Source organism: Primulina tabacum, chromosome 16, assembly GCF_025594145.1.
Source record: "Primulina tabacum isolate GXHZ01 chromosome 16, ASM2559414v2, whole genome shotgun sequence".
In the NCBI taxonomy this organism is placed as follows: Eukaryota; Viridiplantae; Streptophyta; class Magnoliopsida; order Lamiales; family Gesneriaceae; genus Primulina; species Primulina tabacum.
In genome coordinates, this window is record NC_134565.1 from 33088506 (window position 1) to 33108499 (window position 19994).

The window sequence follows — 19994 nt, forward strand, 5'->3', positions numbered from 1 at the left end:
TCTGTTCTCTTTTTAATTCAATATCTATAACTTTGTTTCAAAATAAACAAAGAAGATCGTTGGTTAATAAAATGGAAAAATATCTCCATTTGTTATAACGTTTTTGGGTAAAGATTTTTTGAGTAAAGATCAAAAGCAAATCCACGAGGGTTTACACTCAAAGTGGACAAATATCATACAATTGTGAAGATATATGACTTCGGTACACAACAATATTTATTGATGAATATTCATGCTGTTCGAGAAAGGATTTCTTGAATATCAATGCCGGGACTTTATCTTCGATTCCCATTTTCTTCCTTTGATTAAAATTAAAAAGTGATACTGAATTTGTGTATATTTTGGCTTATATGACATTGTACTGTCTAGGGAGGAGCATTCCAATGGCAGTCGCTGGGGGAACTTTGTTTGCAACCATCCCTTGTACTCTTTCATCGTCGTTCAATGTCAAACTAAAAGAGCAGACACAACAAAAACCCTGATGTATTAATCAGTTCTATCGTGAGAGATGCCAATCTATATATGTTTGTGTACACAGAATTGGATCCAAATTTCTTCGATATTGTCGAAAACTTGATTGTTCCACGCTACTTCTTGCATCGTTCGGTTAGCTGCTATTGGATAACGGGATAGTTTGAAATGCCTGTCGCAATAAATATATATATCTATATGATTTTTAATAATTCTAAAAACTAAATACATACAAATTTTTAATAATTCTAAAAACTATATACACTAGCTATACATAATTTATACTAAAGCTATACATACAAATTTTTAATAATTCTAAAAACTATATACATTAGCTATATCACACCAATTCAATGAAACGGTGTGCCGAAAGCCCGAAACCCTAAAATTCAAAAGAACCAACCATTCTTATATTATGACTAAACTCCCAACCATATAGATAACATCTCTCCACCAATTAAATACTCCAATTATATCTAATACTGCAAAATAAACAAGATTAGATATATCTCTTGTTATAAATTTATCAGCGATAATATATCACTTCATCCACAAGAAAATATTGGAATGATAAACATATATTTAGGTGATCAACAATTTATCGGATCCAAAATTCCAGAACGGATTCAAAATTAAAATCACCAATTCAACAGCCATCAATGGCAAGTCTTTTGACAACACACCAAAAAGCAAAATACACATAGCACCCATCCAATCTCGGAGGGTTGATGTTTCACAGGCTTATTCAAACAAAAAAAACTAAAAACAAGAACTACCTAAAATTAGGACTCTGTTTTCTCCTACAGCACGCCTGAAAAGTTTCAAGGGAGAACAAAATTTCGCCTAGTATTTGTAGTCCTTAACATGGAGGCTCTCGGATGCGCCCTCGCTCAAAGAGCCACCACCTTGATAAGTCCCAAGTGTTGCTTCAGAGTTTGCCTTGCATCGTGCCAGGAATGCAGCTTGTGCCTTTGGGATGTTTTCTTCTTTTCCAGACCAACTCTTAAGGGTACTCTGCTGTAGGGCACGTCCAAACGAGAAAGAAAGACTCCATGGTTTCTTGGTTTTAAGTTTGTTCATGGCATTGAGGTTGACTGTTGCCTCTTCCTCGCTCTGCCCACCAGATAAAAACACAACGGCAGGGACTGCAGCAGGCATAGTGCGTTGCAAGGCACGAACTGTATACTCAGCAATAACCTCAGGAGCAACCTTGGCAGAATCAGAGCCAGGAGTCACCATGTTTGGTTTCAAGAGAGTTCCCTCAAGGAGAACATGGTGGTCATTGAGTGCCTTGTAACAAGCAGCTAGCACACGTTCTGTAACATCGGCACACTTTTTGATGTCATGAGAACCGTCAACGAGGATCTCAGGCTCGACAATGGGTACCAAGCCATTTTCTTGGCAGATGATGGCGTAACGAGCCAGACCGTTGGCGTTTTCATTGATTGCGAGCTGTGATGGTTCATTGGGACCGATTTTGAGCACAGCTCTCCATTTGGCAAACCTAGCACCAGCAGTATAATACTGTTGGCAACGTTGGGCAAGGCCATCGAGCCCTTGAGTTGTGGTCTCACCATCGGTACCAGCAAGCTCAACAGTACCCTTGTCTACCTTGATACCGGGGAGGACGCCACCCTCTTTCATGACATCAACGAAGGGCTTACCTGTAAGTTCAGAATACCAACAGTTCATATTAAAAGACAAAAATGGGCATTTACATTTAAAGGAAATCACAACAAAAACCCCTCCCTGTGATATATATACCTGCAGCTGTTTTCTGATATAGAGTTTCCTCAAAGAGGATAACTCCGCTGAGGTACTGAAGAGCACCAGGGGTCGTGAAAAGAAGCTCACGAAGAGCCCTTCTATTTGTTTCAACATTCTCCACATTAATGCTGGATAGACGTTTTCCTATTGTACCAGTAGACTCATCAGCGGCAAGGATACCCTTTCCGGGGGTGCCAATGTATGCAGCATTGGCAATGAGCTCATCTACATAAATAAAAAACTTTTTAAACTTTAAGGAAGCGGAATAATATTATAGGTGAAAAAGATGCAAAAGCAAACATCTAACAAATATTATAGATAATTTGTAAACATGCAAAATTAAAATAAGGAACATCATAATTCCAAGAATTAAAAATCGATAGCATGCTCGCTCCAGTATCATGGTCGATGATAACCATTTAACATGCCAAATAATTACCGATTTGAATTTCTGAACTACAAGTACCGAAGAAAAAACAACTTGACCAATATAGAAGCATTAAAAGTAGAGTAGTTATGCACAATGGAAAGTAACAAACTGACCCTCAAAGATATATCCTTACTAATTAAACATTTGATAGAGATCTGAATAATTCACTAACTACAAACACAAACAAAAGAATCCAGATCCAAAACTCCAGACCATACTCACGATTCATAGCTGTCCCCCCAATCATCTGTGAAATATTCTCTGTCATAAAACAGTAAGATATAAAATCCATGTAACAAATTCAGGCCGGTATCTAAACTAATGAAGGGAAATCTAGATCAATCGATGAACCCAGAAGGGATCAAATGCATATCATCAGCCACAGAAACTCCCATCATACGCTAAATTGAAGGAAGAAAGACAAATAAATCAACAGCGGTAATCAATACTCAGCCCAAAATCAAAGGTCTATCTAATCTAAGGGTAACAAATCAGCACCAACACCGCGCAAATAAAAAAATCCAGTAGCATATTGGAGTCACACACACAACCACATCAATTGATACACCAAAAACCACACCAGAATAGATCAGAACAACATATATCATCAACTAGATCTCCAAATTACCAAATTAAAGAAACAAACGGCAAATCGAGAGCAAAAAAAACCACGATCCGGCACAAGAACAAGGTAAATCGAAAATTTACCAGCGTACTTTCCCCTGTAGCAAGACATCGTCGATAGCGTAGTATACGAGACGAGAAGAATAGCGTGAAAGGAGAGAGTGAGAGAGGTGAGAGTTTGGTGGGATGAAAGGAGGGATAGGTTAGGGTTCTTATACAGAGCGTGAGTGAGTTTGGGTCGTTGGTATTACCGCTTCCGCTTCCTAATCTCGACCCCTCCTCCAAGTAAAGTAAACCTGTCTTAAATAAATTAGTAAATTATTCGTGTCACCATTTTACCTAGGCATGCTTATCGGTTCCAACGGACCGGTTTTGGACCGGTTCCCACCGGTTCTTGATTCGGTGAGTTCGGAACCGGTCCGAACCGATTAGGAACCGGTTTTGGAACCGGTTCCGGTTCCAAGTTGAAAAACTTGGAACCAATCCAAACCAAGACCGCTTCGGTTCCGGTTCCAAGTTGAAAAACTTGGAACCAATCCAAACCAAGATCGGTTCGGATTCGAATAAACCGGTTCCGGTTCGGTTTAAACCGGTTCCGAACTTTAATTTATTATATTTTACTATATAATTAAAATTAGTAATATTAATGGACAATTTTTTATTTAGTATTTTGATTGCAAATAATTGTGATTACATAAAAAAAATATAACAGAATAACTTAAACATTTATTTTTATAATTGAACATCTAAAATTCATCACGATTTATTAAAATATATTTGGAATATTCTGGATCTTCGTCGGAACTTGAGCTTTGGAATTTGTCGATCGCGCCAGAGGTCCTATTCTTTTTTTCTGCTGCAAACCAATCTTGTAGGCACGTTAGCATGGAAAGTGTTTCTGGCTTTAAATTAGTTCTTTGGTCACCAATGATCCTTCCACATACTGAAAATGCTGATTCGGAAGCAACACTTGAACTTTGAATGGGTAGGACATCTCTTGCAATTGCAGATAACACTGGATAAAGTTTAGAATTTACTTTCCACCAATCAAGAACATCGAAATTATCCGTAGTCTCAATATATTGACTTAGATAAATTTGGATCTCATTGTAATTGGTTGTTGTCACCGATTTTCCTTTGAACTTTTGTCGTTTCAAACTTTGAAAGAAGTTCAGTGCTCCACTTTTGCTCTTATATGTCGGCATCTCCTCCGGCTGCGCACTCGGTTCATCACATTGTTCACTAGCATACAAATCAAACAATTCTTGGAGAGAATGCATGATTGACTTCTTTTGATCGTCAACATTCTTCTTAAGAAATTTACCATAATATTCAAAAAACACGTCTAATCCTCCTTGATTTTGAGTAGGATCAAGTAATGTTGCTAAACCATGCACAATTGGGATAGTTTCCCAAGATTTTAAAAATTTGTTTTCCATATTTGAAACAAAATCACGCATAACAGAATCATCGCGATATTCAATAAATTTATAAAACATATTGAAAAGCAAAGGTAGAAACATGGTTGAAGTAGGGTAGTTAATGCCAGAAAATTTTTCGGTTGCTTCTTTAAAAATTTCTAACAAAGAAACACATTTACTCAAAATATTCCAATCATCGTCTGTTAGTATTAAAGCTTGTGTTGTAATATTATTATAATACGGAGTAACTAAATCTTGAAAACGCAATAAAGTATGAAGCAAGTGATATAAAGAATTCCATCTAGTTTCAATAGGAAGAAGAAATTTTTTAAATTTAATTCCGGTTGATTCGACTAGTGTTTTCCAGTCACGTCCATATCTTCTTTCACGTAATAATTTCCCACATAATTTGAATTTTTCTATTACAGTGGACATTTGTTCATCACATGCACATTTAACACATAAGTTGATAATATGACACGTACATCTAACATGAAGCAAATTACCTTCTAAAATTGGTTTTAGTGAATCTTTAAGATATTTAATTGCAAGAGTATTGGCACTCGCATTATCTAAAGTTATCGACATTATTTTATTTTGTATGCCATAAATCTTAACAACATTTAAAACATATCTAGCGATAGTGTATGCGTTGTGAGACGATTCTAAATGATCTAGCGCTAAAATTCTTTTTTGCATAGTCCAAGTTTCGTCAATCCAATGACATGTAACAACAAGATATTAAATTAGTCCAAATATCAGTTGTCAAACTAACTCTACAAGAAATATTTGAAAGATGCGATTTTAGTGTTTCTTTATATTCTTTGTAAATATCAAAACAATATTTCTTAAGTGTGTGCCTAGAAATATTGTGAAACCAGGTTGAATAGTACTAGTAAATTCAACAAAACCTTCTTGTTCAGCTATTATAAAAGGTTGACAACATTTGGTAACAAACTTTACGATGGCTTTCCGAGAAATTTCTTTTGTAATTGTAAAAGCTTTACCACTAAAAGGATTAATTTGTTGTTGTATTGGTTCCCTACCGAATGGTTGTAGCGTATCAGGGTCAAGTTTATGTACCTTAACTAAATGTTTTTTCAAAGTTCCGGTACCACCGAAACCACCACCCGTTTTGTAAGAATACCTCGTTTTGCAAATTTTACAAACGGCAAAAGAGTTATTCGTACCTTGTTGTTCAATATCAAAGTGATCCCAAACTTTGCTTCGCTTTGCACGGGCTGTCGTCGTGCTCGTTGAGATTGTGTTGCTTGCTCGATTAGACGATGGCGTCCCTACATCTTTGTTGGGGAATTCCATGGCTTCTTCATCCTCGTGGCCAGGTTCAACTTCATCAAAATCAGGGATGTAGCCAAAATGTTCACCAAAGTCGGGAGCGTATTCGCCACTACCATCACGACGATTTGAAGATGATGCCATTGAAATTCGAATTGTTTAAATGAATAAATTGCGAAATAGTAAATATATAACAATAAAAATAATACGGATTATAGATAAAATTATAACACAATTATTGAATATATTTGGAGATATGATAGCAAAGAAAGATATTGATTGTAGAGAAATGAAAAGTTGAGAGAAAATTGATATGTGAAATGTAAAAAATGACTTGTATTTATAGATGAATTTTGGGGTTATAAAAAAGATTGTATATTTGCACTTTGTCCCCCAAAATTGGGGGCCAAATTGATAAAAAAAAACGGCTACTGAAATCTGCAGTGTCCAACGGCTGCAAATGCAGCCGTTGGGCTGAAAAATGCAGCCCAACGGCTGCATTTCCGTTGGCCCAAAAGGCTATTTTCTTTTATTTTTTTTTTTTAAAATTTTGAATTCGGGTTTGGGACCGGTTCCGAGTCCGGTTCCGGATACGGTCCTGAACCGGTTTGAAACCGAACCCGGAACCGGTTGAACCGGTTCAGAATATGTTGAACCGGTTCAACCCACAAACCAATGAATTGTATATGGTTTCGGGTCCGGTTCTTTCATTCCGGATCCGGTTCCGAGCTTAACGGACCGGTTCCGGGTCGGTTCCAGTCCGAACCGGTCCGTTAAGCATGCCTAATTTTACCCCTACTATTTCCCTTTTTAATAAGTGTGTGTGTATGTATGTATGTATGTATATGTACACACAATTTTTTTTTACCAAAGTTAAAAATATGTATAGATTTTGTTTGTGTAATTTAAGTTTTTTCTTCATTATAGTTCTTGTATTATTCAATGAAAAAAGTTTGTGTTATAGCCATAGTGGTCATTGTATAGCGGCAAAACATATACATGATAACATGAAAATCGTAAATTTCTATCAGAGCTGCAACTTAAAAGAACTAATGTGATAAAAACTAAATTAAAATGAGTTCTAAATGTATATATACTGTTACCGCACTTTGATTTAACGATGGGATGAACTAGATAGAAAAATCGTAATTTTTCAAAATTATTTTTCAATATAAAATGTCTCCTATATATTATATTGGTGCAAATGTATATATGATGCCACTTCTACATCTTTACAATATGAGTTATATTCCGATGCTTTTTCTGTGATCTTCTTAACTAAAGAACGAACACAATTTTTATTCAAAAGTTGGGAAATGACGTGTGATTTTACTGATGTTTTATTTTTATATGTCAAATGGTATTACATATCACACTTTATATACTTTATTTTGATCAAGCAATCTTTCACATAAATAAGTTATTTACTTACATAACAAATTTTTTAAGAAAAATAATACATATTTTTTATTAATCTTATTTGTTTTATGACTGGAGATCTTATAGTCATTATTTTTCATGTGTGTATTATACCATCAGGACTTAACATCAATATAGAAAACCACATAAGACAAGTCATATACGACATACTCGATCGAAAAATATATTGATAAAATAAATGAAATGTATGACCATTACACTCCGCTCTCACCCATTTCATCTATAACTCCACTCCAATATTTTTTAAAATAAAAAATAGAAATTAGGAGGTGATATTTGTTAGGTGGGTGGGGCAAAATTGGAAAACCAAAGGATTGATGCCGATCTCGGAATTTAGTTTGTTAGGATTATTAAAATTGAGACCTAAATTTGGACAAAAAATGCTGTGGGCTGGAGCAACTTTTTGCAACCACCAAGGGGCATTACCCAAGTAGTTCAATGGTTTCGAACCTTCAAAGGAAATTCAATCCAGTTGGTGCATTTTAATTTAGGCAAAAATTTGTGTAAAACAGTCTCATGGGTCGTATTTTGTGAGACGAATATCTTATTTGGGTTATCCATGAAAAAATATTACTTTTATGCTAAGAGTATTACTTTTTATTGTGAATATCGGTAGGGTTGACCCGTCTCACAGATAAAGATTCGTGAAACCGTCTCACAAGAGACCTACTCATTTAATTTATTATACTCAAATTTTTATAATTTATTATTATTATGAATAAATTTTAAAAACTTTGCTCAAATTTTTTCCTTCTAAAGTTTCGTTATTTCACATTTTTTAATCGACCATTTCATACAGAATCATACAATTAGATTTTTTTTCCTCTATTTTTTTTCCAAACTATCATTATTTTATTTACCCTTTCGTTTTCAGTTAATTTACCAGATATACTTAAAATTAAATTTATATCTAAAGAAGATTTCAGAAATTATTACCGTTTAATAAAAAAAATTGAGAGGTAAAATTTGTAACTTTATTAATGAATCATCAAATTGTTTGTTACAAAGCTAACCAACCAAAAAAAAAAAAAAAAAAAATTGGCCCGCATCCAAAAAAAATGTACAGGAAAAGAATAAGCTTTAGAATCACGCGTGACCTATGACATGGCAACACAAAATTCTTGAATAAAATGTCTAAATACTGGCAACCTCAAACTCACGTATTATAAAAAGAAATTGTTGAATTTTTTAAGTTGACTTTGTGCTAGTCTTAATTTAATTAGACTGCAATTTCGCATACATTGTTGATGTCAAACAACAATGAAATTTGACGCATGGGTGGTGATAAATTAAAAATTGAGTGAGTTTTGAAGGTCATAAAGGCTAAAGTAGTCGTATTCACTACAAGAAAAAACCCTTCAACAACGCACATACGACAACGATTTTTCACTAAAACCGTTGTCGTATATTTTTTAACAACGGTTTGATGACAAAATGTTGTCTTATAGCGTTTTTTTGGGGGTCAAACCAGTCTTTGGGCGCAATTTTTAAATTAGCGTGAAACCGTCGGTAAATTTAGTGACAGTTTAAGGAAAACCGTCGCAATTTTTAAATTAGCGACGATTTAATAAACAACCGTCGCTAATCGCGACAGTTTTTGTTTAACCGTCGCTAATTGCGAGGGATTAATAAACAACCGTCGCTATCAAATTACCGTCACTATTCACAAAAAACCGTCACAAATTGTCTATAAATATCAACGTTTTCGATCTATTTTTCTCCACATCATTTCACAACACTTAAAATTTTTCTCTCTTATATTTTTTTAGTTTCGATTTAGGGTAAATTTTAGATTTTTAAATGTTAGTTAAGATCATGAATATTGTTAGCATAGTCAGATTGTAAACTTTTTTTAGATTTATTAAATTATTAAAAGTAATTTTTTTCATTTTACTGAAAAACTTAATGACGGATATCAAGAAAAACAATCGCTAAAATTAGCGACAGACTTTATGGAAGACCGTCGCTAAAATTATACCGTCGCTAATTAGCGACGATTTTTTATGATATTCGTCGCTGATTTTAACGACGGTATATCATAATTAGCGACGGTTTTGATAAATCGTCGCAAATAATAGCTACGACAACGGATTTTTCGTTGTCGTTGAACGCACTTTCAACAATACCCTCAGTTACAAAAGTTTTAAAACATATGCGACAACGGATAAAATCCGTTGTCGTATAGCGTTTTTGGCAGTAGTGACTTATTGTAAGCACCGGATAAATCTTTGAGCTGATGAAGTATGTTAGTCAGGTAAAGCTCATTTCGTAAGAAAAAGTGACACATATTAGAAGAAGAATAAACGTGTAGAAAATGGTGGCTGCCATTGTCTACATCTTCTGACAAAACATGCGTACGCTGCCTCAATTTTAGAAAATTGAGACGCGGATGCGCCTCTTATTTTGACAACAAGGCTCCCGCAATCACTCATTGATGGTACGAGAGTCCTATAAATACCGGTTATTGAAATCCCTAACCACACATCTCATAAGAAAAATACACCATCTAAGGAGAGAATTAGAGTGCTTAGAAGACATCAATCAGAGGAAACGCAGAGAAATTAAAAAATTTCAATGGTCGGAGGTAATACTCGATCTACTTCACATATTATTTTATCATGTTCATATATATACGCAGAAACATGATTTTTGAGAAAAATTCTAACACAGCAAATTTTGTGTTGTGTGGGATAGACTTGCCGAAAGTACGCACTGGATCTTCTAATGTATGAATATTTAGTTTAACCATTTTTATTTTTATTTATAATAAGAGTTTAGACCGAATTCTATTTTTATTTATTTAGGAGAAACTTTAGGTGAGCCGACGGCCCAACCCAGACCGTTGGACTACTTTAATTGCCTTCCGAAATGGATTTAACCGAAAAATCGTGCAAATAAAATGTGTGATTTTACAAATTCTATTATCATAAAATAAAACTTGCAACATTCATGTCTTAAAAAACTTTTTTTAATATCAGAAATTAGTAAATTTAATACATCATCTTCAAGTGATAATTAGTATGTGTAACATCAAAATTCTCACTTGCTGCAATTCCCCAAGAAAAATAAGACTTCAATCCAAAGAACAAAGAAAGTAGTAAAGAAAAACATGCATACCTGTAAAACTAAATTGAAAAACCAAAAATATATATAAATAAATAACTTTTTTCCCGATACTTATAAGTCTAAAGTTTAATTAAAAATTTTTTTTTTTAAAAAAAGATATAGTTAATTTAGACTTTTACAAGCATAAATCAGCAAACAAAACTCAAATTTGTCTTCCTTGTCATTCCGATCAAAATCCTTTCCTTCCAGCCACAGCCAATTATTCAATTCACTCCTCCTCCTAAACATGAAAACCCCATAGTTATTAGTACCATTTGGTGAGCTGAAGAACCAGTCATGAACATCCCACATCATATCCACCATTATTCCATCCAAGAAAATAGTTCCATTACCTCTAAAATTCCAGCACAACCTCTTCACCTCGATCACCTTCTTCTTGTCAATGTAAACCAATAAAACAGGATCCCCGGACCTCGTATTTTCGCCTTCTCCAACGCACTTGATCAAGATGTCGTGGCACATGCCAGTTTCGCAGAATTTAGCCCTGGTTGAATATAGACAGTTCCCCGAAAAGCGTTCTCTCCGCGAAATTAATGAAAACTCGGATACTTCTTGTTTCTTGAATTCCATCTCTTCATGATCTATGTTTCCTAGAATTAAGCTTAGCTCCGAGCTGATCAATAATAACACGTAAAACCCGTTGATTGGTTCAGGTCCGGAACCATATTCAGCACGACAAAGATCCCAAAACATTTCAACTTTCGAACTGCATGCTTCAAAGGCTTCCGTGCCTCGGATTTTGCGGATGATCATGGAGTTTTTGCAGGATTTTGAAGAGGATAGTGGGTGCTCATCGATGCTGATACAAAACCCATGTTTAAACAGATGATTGCACCATTTGAGACTAATCAAGAATTGCTTCTGAGTAGAGAGTTTGACTTTGTAAATACATGTGACTTCATTTTGGATCGAAGGGATCAAGTGGGGGGATTTATGATGTGATTCCTTGTTAGAAGGGATACAGGGAGAGGAAGAATTTGACACTTTTGCTGCACTTTTGCCGTGACAAATTGAAATGTTTTTCATTGTATCGGAAACTTTTTAAGCTACTAAAATCTGATGTGTATAGAGGTTTGAATTGAGTTTGCAGGAAATGAATCAATCTTTGAAGCCTTATATAATAACACTGAATCCTTAACTTATTTTTCAACAGTCCGTTTTGTCAGATTTGTGTGGCCTACTTTTTTCAACTCAGAAAACGATTAGTTTGAAGAAATTAAGAAGAAATCCAGGTAACATATGCTAATTAATTAATATTTAGCAACAAATTATATCATCTTGATCTATATAGCTAGACTCCATGATTTAATCCATAATCATGTCATTAAATACTAAATTTTACAAATCCGGAACTATCTTATTCAAATCATGATGGGAAAATTTTCAAAAAAATAGGACTCCTGAATTCACATTTTGATTGTTTTTTCTCGCATTTATAATCAACAAAACATAACACTCAGGATTGCAAATTGGAAGAGGAAAAGATATTATTGTGAAGTAAATATTTAAGTTGCACCGTTACAACAAGCTATAGTTTTCTGGTAAAACATCACACGTCAGAATATTAATGTTAATGACTTTTAAGATATTTCTGAATAGACAAGGAAGCTTGATGAATCATTGTCCAATCAACCTAATAAAAACATCACATTTCCAACATCGTTTTCGTCACATGAAATCTTGAGACTTTAACATCAAGGTTAACTATTTCTACTCCGCATGCCATTCATAATCATCGCGAGGCAACAGATCGTGGTAATGATAGTAAATTATTTTTGACAGTTAAGAGTTGGGCCAAAGTCAAGTGTAATGATCAAAGTTTTTTGGCCAAATTTATCTATGATTTTCTGAGATAAAGAAATTTTTTTTTTTGCCATTAATGTTTTTTTATGAGGAAAAAAATCGTTTTTTTTATAGTTGAGTCTCAAACTTGAAATCTCATTTTAGACTTGTATTTTAATGTCGAACGGGCTATAAATCATCGGCATCATTAATGATATCTCACTAACATGCATCTGGTTTGATTTTATTTGAAGCATCATATCAATTTCTTGACGTCTAATATGTAGAAAAATTGTGATTTGGATGAGGGTCTGGCATTTTTTTGGCTAATCCATGTGTAGTTATATATATATATATATATATATATATATATATATATATATATGGAAAAGTGCATTCAGAATTAATTATTCAATCTGATTTTGCTCATTTAAATTTCATGATGTTAATTGGAGCAGAGATTTGAAGTTATGAATTTCAGATCTATGGATTTAAATGATCCCACGAATTGGGATACATCGTACATGGACCATAGCATGCATATTTCGCTACATTATTATTATAATTATGGGAGGGACAAATATTGATAAAATACCAAGTGGATACGAAATCATTCCCATCCATGTTCTTGGAATTGAGGATTTCATGCATTGTGAGCAATTTTAAGGAACAAGAAACCACAGAGGACCAACGTGAACATGATTCGAGGGCATGCATGTATTCTCAATAATAAAATTATATTTTTCATACACACTAAAAAAGGACGGATCCAAAAATTAGAGTTAATTGCCTTAAATTTAATGTAATAAATTATTTATGGTTACCAAAAATGTATTAAATTATATATATACATACATATATATATATATATATCTCTAAAATTATATTAAAATGACAATCAAACAAATAAACAAGCAAGTCAATCAATAACTCAACAATTAATTATCAAGGTTCAAGAATCAATGGCTCATCAACAAATATTCAAGTAATAACCAAGCAAGCAATTTAAATTGTTTTCTATACAAAATATTTTAAAAACTCATTAGAGAATTTCATGAATTTTTAGTAATACGACAATAAATACGACTTAAAATATTTATTTTTTTCCCAACCCAATTTAGTCTGATCCAACGGCAAATAATTGATTAAAGTTAATAAATTACTTTCAAGAATTGCTATTTTTATTCTTTCAAACATGAAAAAAGCTCACTTTTTACAACACACAACGATTGTAAATATTAAAAAAAAAAATCCGAAATGGGTATTTGTACTTGAGAGGTCGATAACGTGAGACTGATTTGTACAAATAAATTTCATCAAAACAACGCGTATGCAAGAGCAAAAATTTACAGCACTTTTAATTATTTTGAATCTCTTAAATAGAAGCCCACTATAGCCCTAAAGAATATTTATCCCTGCATTGCCACTCTTTTTTATTACATTTCAATAATTGCCAACTATATTGTTTACTAGCTAATAATTAGAGAAAAGTTTTTATAGGATTAAACGATTGGTATTTTATTAAAAGTTACAGTCAATGATAAATATGCAACTTAAATCTTTTAAATTTTTACAAAGACCTAATTCCACCAAGTGTCGATCGATTTTCTTGCTATGATACATGTTGCACCCCAACGATGTCACCTCTGACATCTCTTCTCGTAGTAAACACATGGAGTTGGATATTCATCAAAACACGATGTTAAATGTCTTACATCGACTGGAATAGATTTTCTGAATTGTATGTATGGACTTGGACAATTTTCTTCATTTGAGCGAGCTTTTGAATGGAGTTAAGCCCAAGTTCATGATCTTAACATTGTATTAGAGCTCCGGCTCATTGCTAAGTGTTAGACTGCCACTATGGACAACTTGTTAAATATATTGTAAACTTCAAGATCCACATGTTGATTTTTAAACAAGAGGAGCGTGTTAAATGTCTCACATCAGCTGAATTAAGTTTTTGGGATTTATATATAGACTTGAAGAATCTTTCTTTCTTGAGCTAACTTTTGGGTGGAGTTAGTATGTATCCGTCATTTTAGGATTAATGTAAAACATGGTAATGAGATATTATCCTCATGGCATTACAACAAGAAACTCGAAAATTTATCAATATAGGTAATGTTCATCGATTTTTGAATAGATTTCACATATATTATTCGTCGATTTTTGAATAGATTTCACATATATTATTAAATATATACCTTGGATACACCATTTAAGAATGTTAACATGAAATCTACATTCAGCACCAAATATATGTATTGAATTAATTTGAAGTCTATATTCAGATGAACAACTTCAGATACAAATCCTAACTTGTTCACATATTTATGATATTATTAGTATATAAATTGAATAGAATGTGTGGCATAGGAGGTCAAGGAAAATATAATAAAAAATTAATAATCTTCAAATTTTTACCAGTATCCATTAGGGGTGTTCAAACTTCGGATAAAACCGAAAATCCAAACCGAAAAATCCGAACACCAAACCGAACCGAAATCCGAATTTTGTAATTCGGATATAAATGTTAAAACCGAAGTTTATTTGGTTCGGTTTCGGATTATATATGTTAAAACCGAAAAAACCGAAAAAACCGAAATTTCATTAAATTTATATTTTTATTTATATTATATATTTTGTTATGATATTTAGTGAATGAAAAACCATTTTAAACAATTTTTAGTTGATTGTTGTTTGTTTAACTAATTTAGACCTTATGTTTAAATATTTTACTAAGGAAAAGTTAACATATTATATTTTATAATATATTTATATTATTAATTTAAATAATTATACCAAAATCGAATTAACCGACCGAAATAACCGACCCGTTTTGGTAGAAAATCGAACCGAATCGAAGAAAAATGGTTCGGATATCGGATTATATATTTCCAAAACCGAAAAAACCGAAATAAAAAACCGAAAATCGAACCGACCGATGAACAGCCCTAGTATCCATAGAACAAAAAACAAGTGGATTCACCTGTCCCCACCATCCACTAAAAAATTACAAAGTCACAGGATAAGTGGCAAAACTCCCAAAAAGCAAACGTCATCCCTTACGTCACTTCTCGCATAATTCAATTGACCTGAAACTTGCAGCCCCCAAATCCTTGTATGGCCCAATGCCAACGCCACCAACATCTTCCGAATGCCCTTTGACCCCTCTTCTCCTCATCCTATACCAACCCAGCCCCAAAACTCCTGCAAATATCATAATTGCCCCAAATAGTAATCCCAGGCCTAGCCCCAACCATGCATTCACCCCCTTCTTTCCTGCACCCTCCTTCACCTTAAAATATCCCATTTTTGTGTCATCCCCGACAGCCAGTAGTGTCTGTATGGGAAATGCTAGCATGTAGCAGAACCCCGAGTAGTTACTGTACACCGCGCCCCAGCACGTGCAATTTTGTTCACATGCCGACTCGCATTGGTTCAAAGAGTCCATTTTTTTGTACCCCATTGATTCTTTAAATGGCAATTCGACCCCACTTCTACGTAGTACTTTGTATCTATTGTCGTATGCTCCACAAAAGTCACCGGAAACGCGATTGTCCGGCGAGGTGCACTTTCCGGATTCGTCCACCGTCCGGTTGTCTAAGCAGGAGCATTCCTTTCCCGGGGTGCAAAGCCCGTACGACCCGCAAGAACTGGGTAACTCGCATGGGTCGGATATTGCTTGGTAATCCAATACCCAATTCGACCCGGTCCAGTAGTACCCTTTGAGGTTCCCGTCGGGTTCGATCTTGACCCGTAGATTAGCCGACGTATTTTGTTGGAAACTGTTGAAAGATTCGACATCCACAGGGATCGACCCGTTTTGGAACATGCCCAGATATCCATCGGGCATGAGGACCAGGTATATAGGGTGGCCATCAACTATGTCCGCTTTGGCCTCTAATGCTCCATGCTTTAGATACATTTGGCCCAGGCCCGAGTTTGAACCCATGAAATTCGCGAATAACCCGAAATAATCCTGACCCAACCGCATCGAATAAAGGCCATTCGATGAAACCAAACTCATGGAACTGGTGAAATTCTGGTTTTCCACAAGGGTATCTGAGGGAAAATCAAAACTTTGCCACAACGCAGTGGCGCCATCAAGCTTCTGGATTTGGATATTCGAGTCACTGGAGAGCCAAACACGGTCCCCGATAGTGTCGGTTGACCAGAACACTCCCGTGCGGGTGTCGGATAACACTAAGCTTCCATTAAATAAAAGTTCGGTCGGGTCGGCCCACCTGGACAAAGGGTTCGTGTTTGCGGACCAAACCGGCACGGATGACGGCGCGTGGATTACAGATAGAGTGAGCTGGTTTTTGTTAGCTCTGAGGAAACCGAATGAGTAGTTACCAGTTGAATCCCTGAGTATGGGTTGGAAAGATGAAACAGACGGATCTGGAGCTGCTTTAAATCCGATTCGAAGCTCTTGAGGCGTTAGGGATTCTCCGGCATGCGAGCTGCTCCTGATTCTGTATAGAGCTGAAAGAATTACGAGGAGTAGGAGATGATTCAATGATCTGAATCTATCCATTTTAACCGTTGCATACACACACAGAGAGATGATTCTTGGTGTATCTGATGCAGAATTTTGATGATTCTGCTAATGTCGAAACTGGGAAGGAAGGAGAGAAATAGTGGGTGGTATCCTGTTTACGAATGCTTTTTGCAGGTTTCTTCAGTGGGCAGACCACAAAGACTTCTTTATACTATTGTTCGGATGCATGGGATAAAATATTCCGATGGGGAAGCTTTAAATTATTTGCAACTTCAAGAATATCTTCTTTTTTAAAAAATATATATTAATGCATGGATGGTGGGGATGCAGCAAATTCTTTTTTGTATACTAACATCTCTTGCACACTATGCTGTATGTATTTAATATATACACACACACACACACACACACACACACATAAAGTTTTAATATAAGTTTAATTAAATATTATTTTATTTTTGAGTTAATGAAAAACTATTTTACTAGGTTAACCATTATCAGCTAAAGATCCACATATTTGGTGACTTCACACACAATCTTAGGGAAAATTACATTTTTGTTTATATAATTTCAATTTTTTTATTTTTAGTGTTATTAGATGAATTTTTATTTTCAATCATGTAAATTTCATGTTTTTTCTATTTTTTGTCCTATTACATTGAGTTTTCATTTTTTATTTGGTGACTTTTATATATATATTTTTTTCATTTTGATCTTTTAATTTGTATTTGTTTTTCATTATTGTGCTTTTTTTATCGGAAATATGATCGACTCGGGTAAAAAAAACCAAAATTTTTATAAAAAAACATACAAGTTTTGCGACTTCGTAACTGGACCAAAAAATAGAAAAAAAGTGCAAGTTACATAAATAAAAATACAAAATGACCAAAATTAAAAAAAAATTAAATTACATACCAAAAAAGATAAATTTTCGCACACCTTTAATATACAGTAAGTACATATAGATAGTTTTTTTTCAAATAAAGTTGGACTCGTTAAATTTTGGTTTTTAAATATTAATCCAGATCTTAGAAAGCTCGTCACGTTAATGAATCGTCGGGTTCGAGCATTAATTATTATAAATTTATGTTTCTTTAGTAAAATTTGAGGGTGCCGAATCAATATTCAATTTTTAATATAATTTTATTATTTTAAACAAATAATATATAAAATGATATTTAAATATAATATGTTTTTTTAATTACATTATCATGAGGTGAGAGTTGTTTCCCATCCATCCACTCGAAATCGAACTCCCGTCGAGTTTGAGAATAAACTTACAATCAATGAGGTCAGGGATATTTTGACTTTTTATACAAAATATCATCATTTTAAAATTAATAAAAAGTTTAAAATTTTATTTTATCAAATAACATTGATATTAATATTTACAAATATTCTCACGGATCAATTTTGTGAGTCGAATCTTTTATTTGGATCATCAATGAAAAAATATTATTTTTTTATTTAAGAGTATTCATTTTTATTGTGAATATCGGTAGGATTGACTCGTCTCACAGATAAAAATTCGTGAGACCATCTCAAAAGAAACTTATTCATGAATATTTACTTAAAATCATCAATCATCTACACTCGGCTTTCCCCTTAGCCAAATCCTTGTTTTCTCAAAACAAGTATTGGTCTTTTTTTTTCTTAACAATAATAGAAAAATAAAGTAAGGAGATGACTTCATATAATCTGATTCATTAGTTGAGATTCTGATCCAGGAGCACTTCCCATTTCGCTCGCCGCTATTACGGGACTGATTCTACCGCATAGGCAAACGATAGAGGTAGTAATAAGTCCAATCGACTCGTGATAAAACTAAAATAAAATCCCTTAACGATGATTTTTAGTATAATTTTTTGCAATGAACCCTTATCTTATAACTATTAAATTAAATTGTTAAAAATAATAATATTATTATTTATTTATTTTAAAGGGGCTGGTTAGCTGGCGACTTGTGACCTTTTATAATTTATAAAAGTCAAATATAGCTGCTCCTCTTTTTCTTTTGTTTTTTTATTTTTATTTTTAAAAAATTATTACATTTAAAAAAAAACCTCAGTGTGTAGGCTTTCGGCAAAGTGGGATATAAGACTGGTACAACCCCACAATAAATGGTAGCTGAGAAGTCAACTATTTTTCTTAATTTTTCTAATTATTTAAAATAACTGATGATAAATTGATAATAGGTAAGCACATGAGATGACTTTATGTGTCGAATCTGTAACATGAATATCTTGTTTGATTCCTGTCAAGAAAAAATATTTTTTTTTATGTCAAAAATATTATTTTTATTTTAAATTTGAACGAGTAAACCTCTCGTAAATATAAGTTCGTGATATCGTCTAAAAAAAATTACTCGAAATTAAAATATTGATATTAGCCTTGATCCTGTAGATTTTACAATCACTTAAATCATAGTTTAATACTTTTTTTAATGCATTAAATATATATTTTATCTTTATTGTATGTAGACATTGATGGACACATGATATATATATATATATATATATATATATATATATATATATTAAAAAAAGGATTTTGTCAACCCACAATTAAATGGTTTTGACTTTGAAATCTTCCTCTTTTAATTTTACAATTCAAGGATATGTTGGACAGTCTTGAATCACGAACAGAAGCAGCAAATCGAAGCAACCGCAGCAACAATAAGATCAAGTCGAGGCAAGGAGGATCCTTTCTCCGCAAGACGAAATTGCCCGTATATAGTGCTATACGTCGCAGGCAATCGTCCCCAAGATACAACGACTTCACGTCGAGATTCTGCAGCACTTCAAATCTCGAAATCAGCGAACACAAAATATGCCAGAGCTCTCAAGTATTCAAAGAAACAAAGAATGCAGCAAGATGACCAAATTTTTCGAACCCTTTTGAATGATGGATGGAGTGATCATTTATAGGTGATCATTGGATGTGTTGAAAGGACATGTCTTTCCAGATTGGGTGCTTTGAGGAGACACAATTCTAGCCAAAGAACACATTGTTTGGTTCAAAAGAAGCCATGAACAGGTGCTTTGAAATCAAGGGACGCGCATGATTCTCTGAAACAGCGCAGCGCGCGCAGCTGCGCGACAACACGCGCGGCCGCGCGCAAGACACTGCA

At 33.9% G+C, this 19994-nt stretch overlaps 3 protein-coding genes across 3 annotated transcripts; all 3 read right to left on the reverse strand.

Moving 5' to 3' along the window:
* Positions 1–1084: 1084 nt before the first annotated feature.
* Positions 1085–3579, reverse strand: LOC142528811 (fructose-bisphosphate aldolase 6, cytosolic). The gene is made up of 3 exons (XM_075633997.1): positions 3377–3579; positions 2236–2463; positions 1085–2135 (listed from the first exon to the last, which is right to left on the reverse strand). The coding sequence occupies exons 1-3, from the start codon at positions 3402–3404 to the stop codon at positions 1315–1317; spliced, it is 1077 nt and encodes a 358-aa protein (XP_075490112.1). The 5' UTR covers positions 3405–3579; the 3' UTR covers positions 1085–1314.
* A 7098-nt stretch (positions 3580–10677) lies between these two features.
* On the reverse strand, positions 10678–11328 carry LOC142528517 (uncharacterized). The gene has a single exon (XM_075633567.1). The coding sequence runs from the start codon at positions 11326–11328 to the stop codon at positions 10678–10680; it is 651 nt and encodes a 216-aa protein (XP_075489682.1).
* Positions 11329–15296: 3968 nt separating this feature from the next.
* On the reverse strand, positions 15297–17125 carry LOC142529703 (PAN domain-containing protein At5g03700-like). The gene has a single exon (XM_075635313.1). It carries the CDS (start codon positions 16898–16900, stop codon positions 15431–15433), a length of 1470 nt encoding a protein of 489 aa, XP_075491428.1. The 5' UTR covers positions 16901–17125; the 3' UTR covers positions 15297–15430.
* Between the last annotated feature and the right edge of the window lie 2869 nt (positions 17126–19994).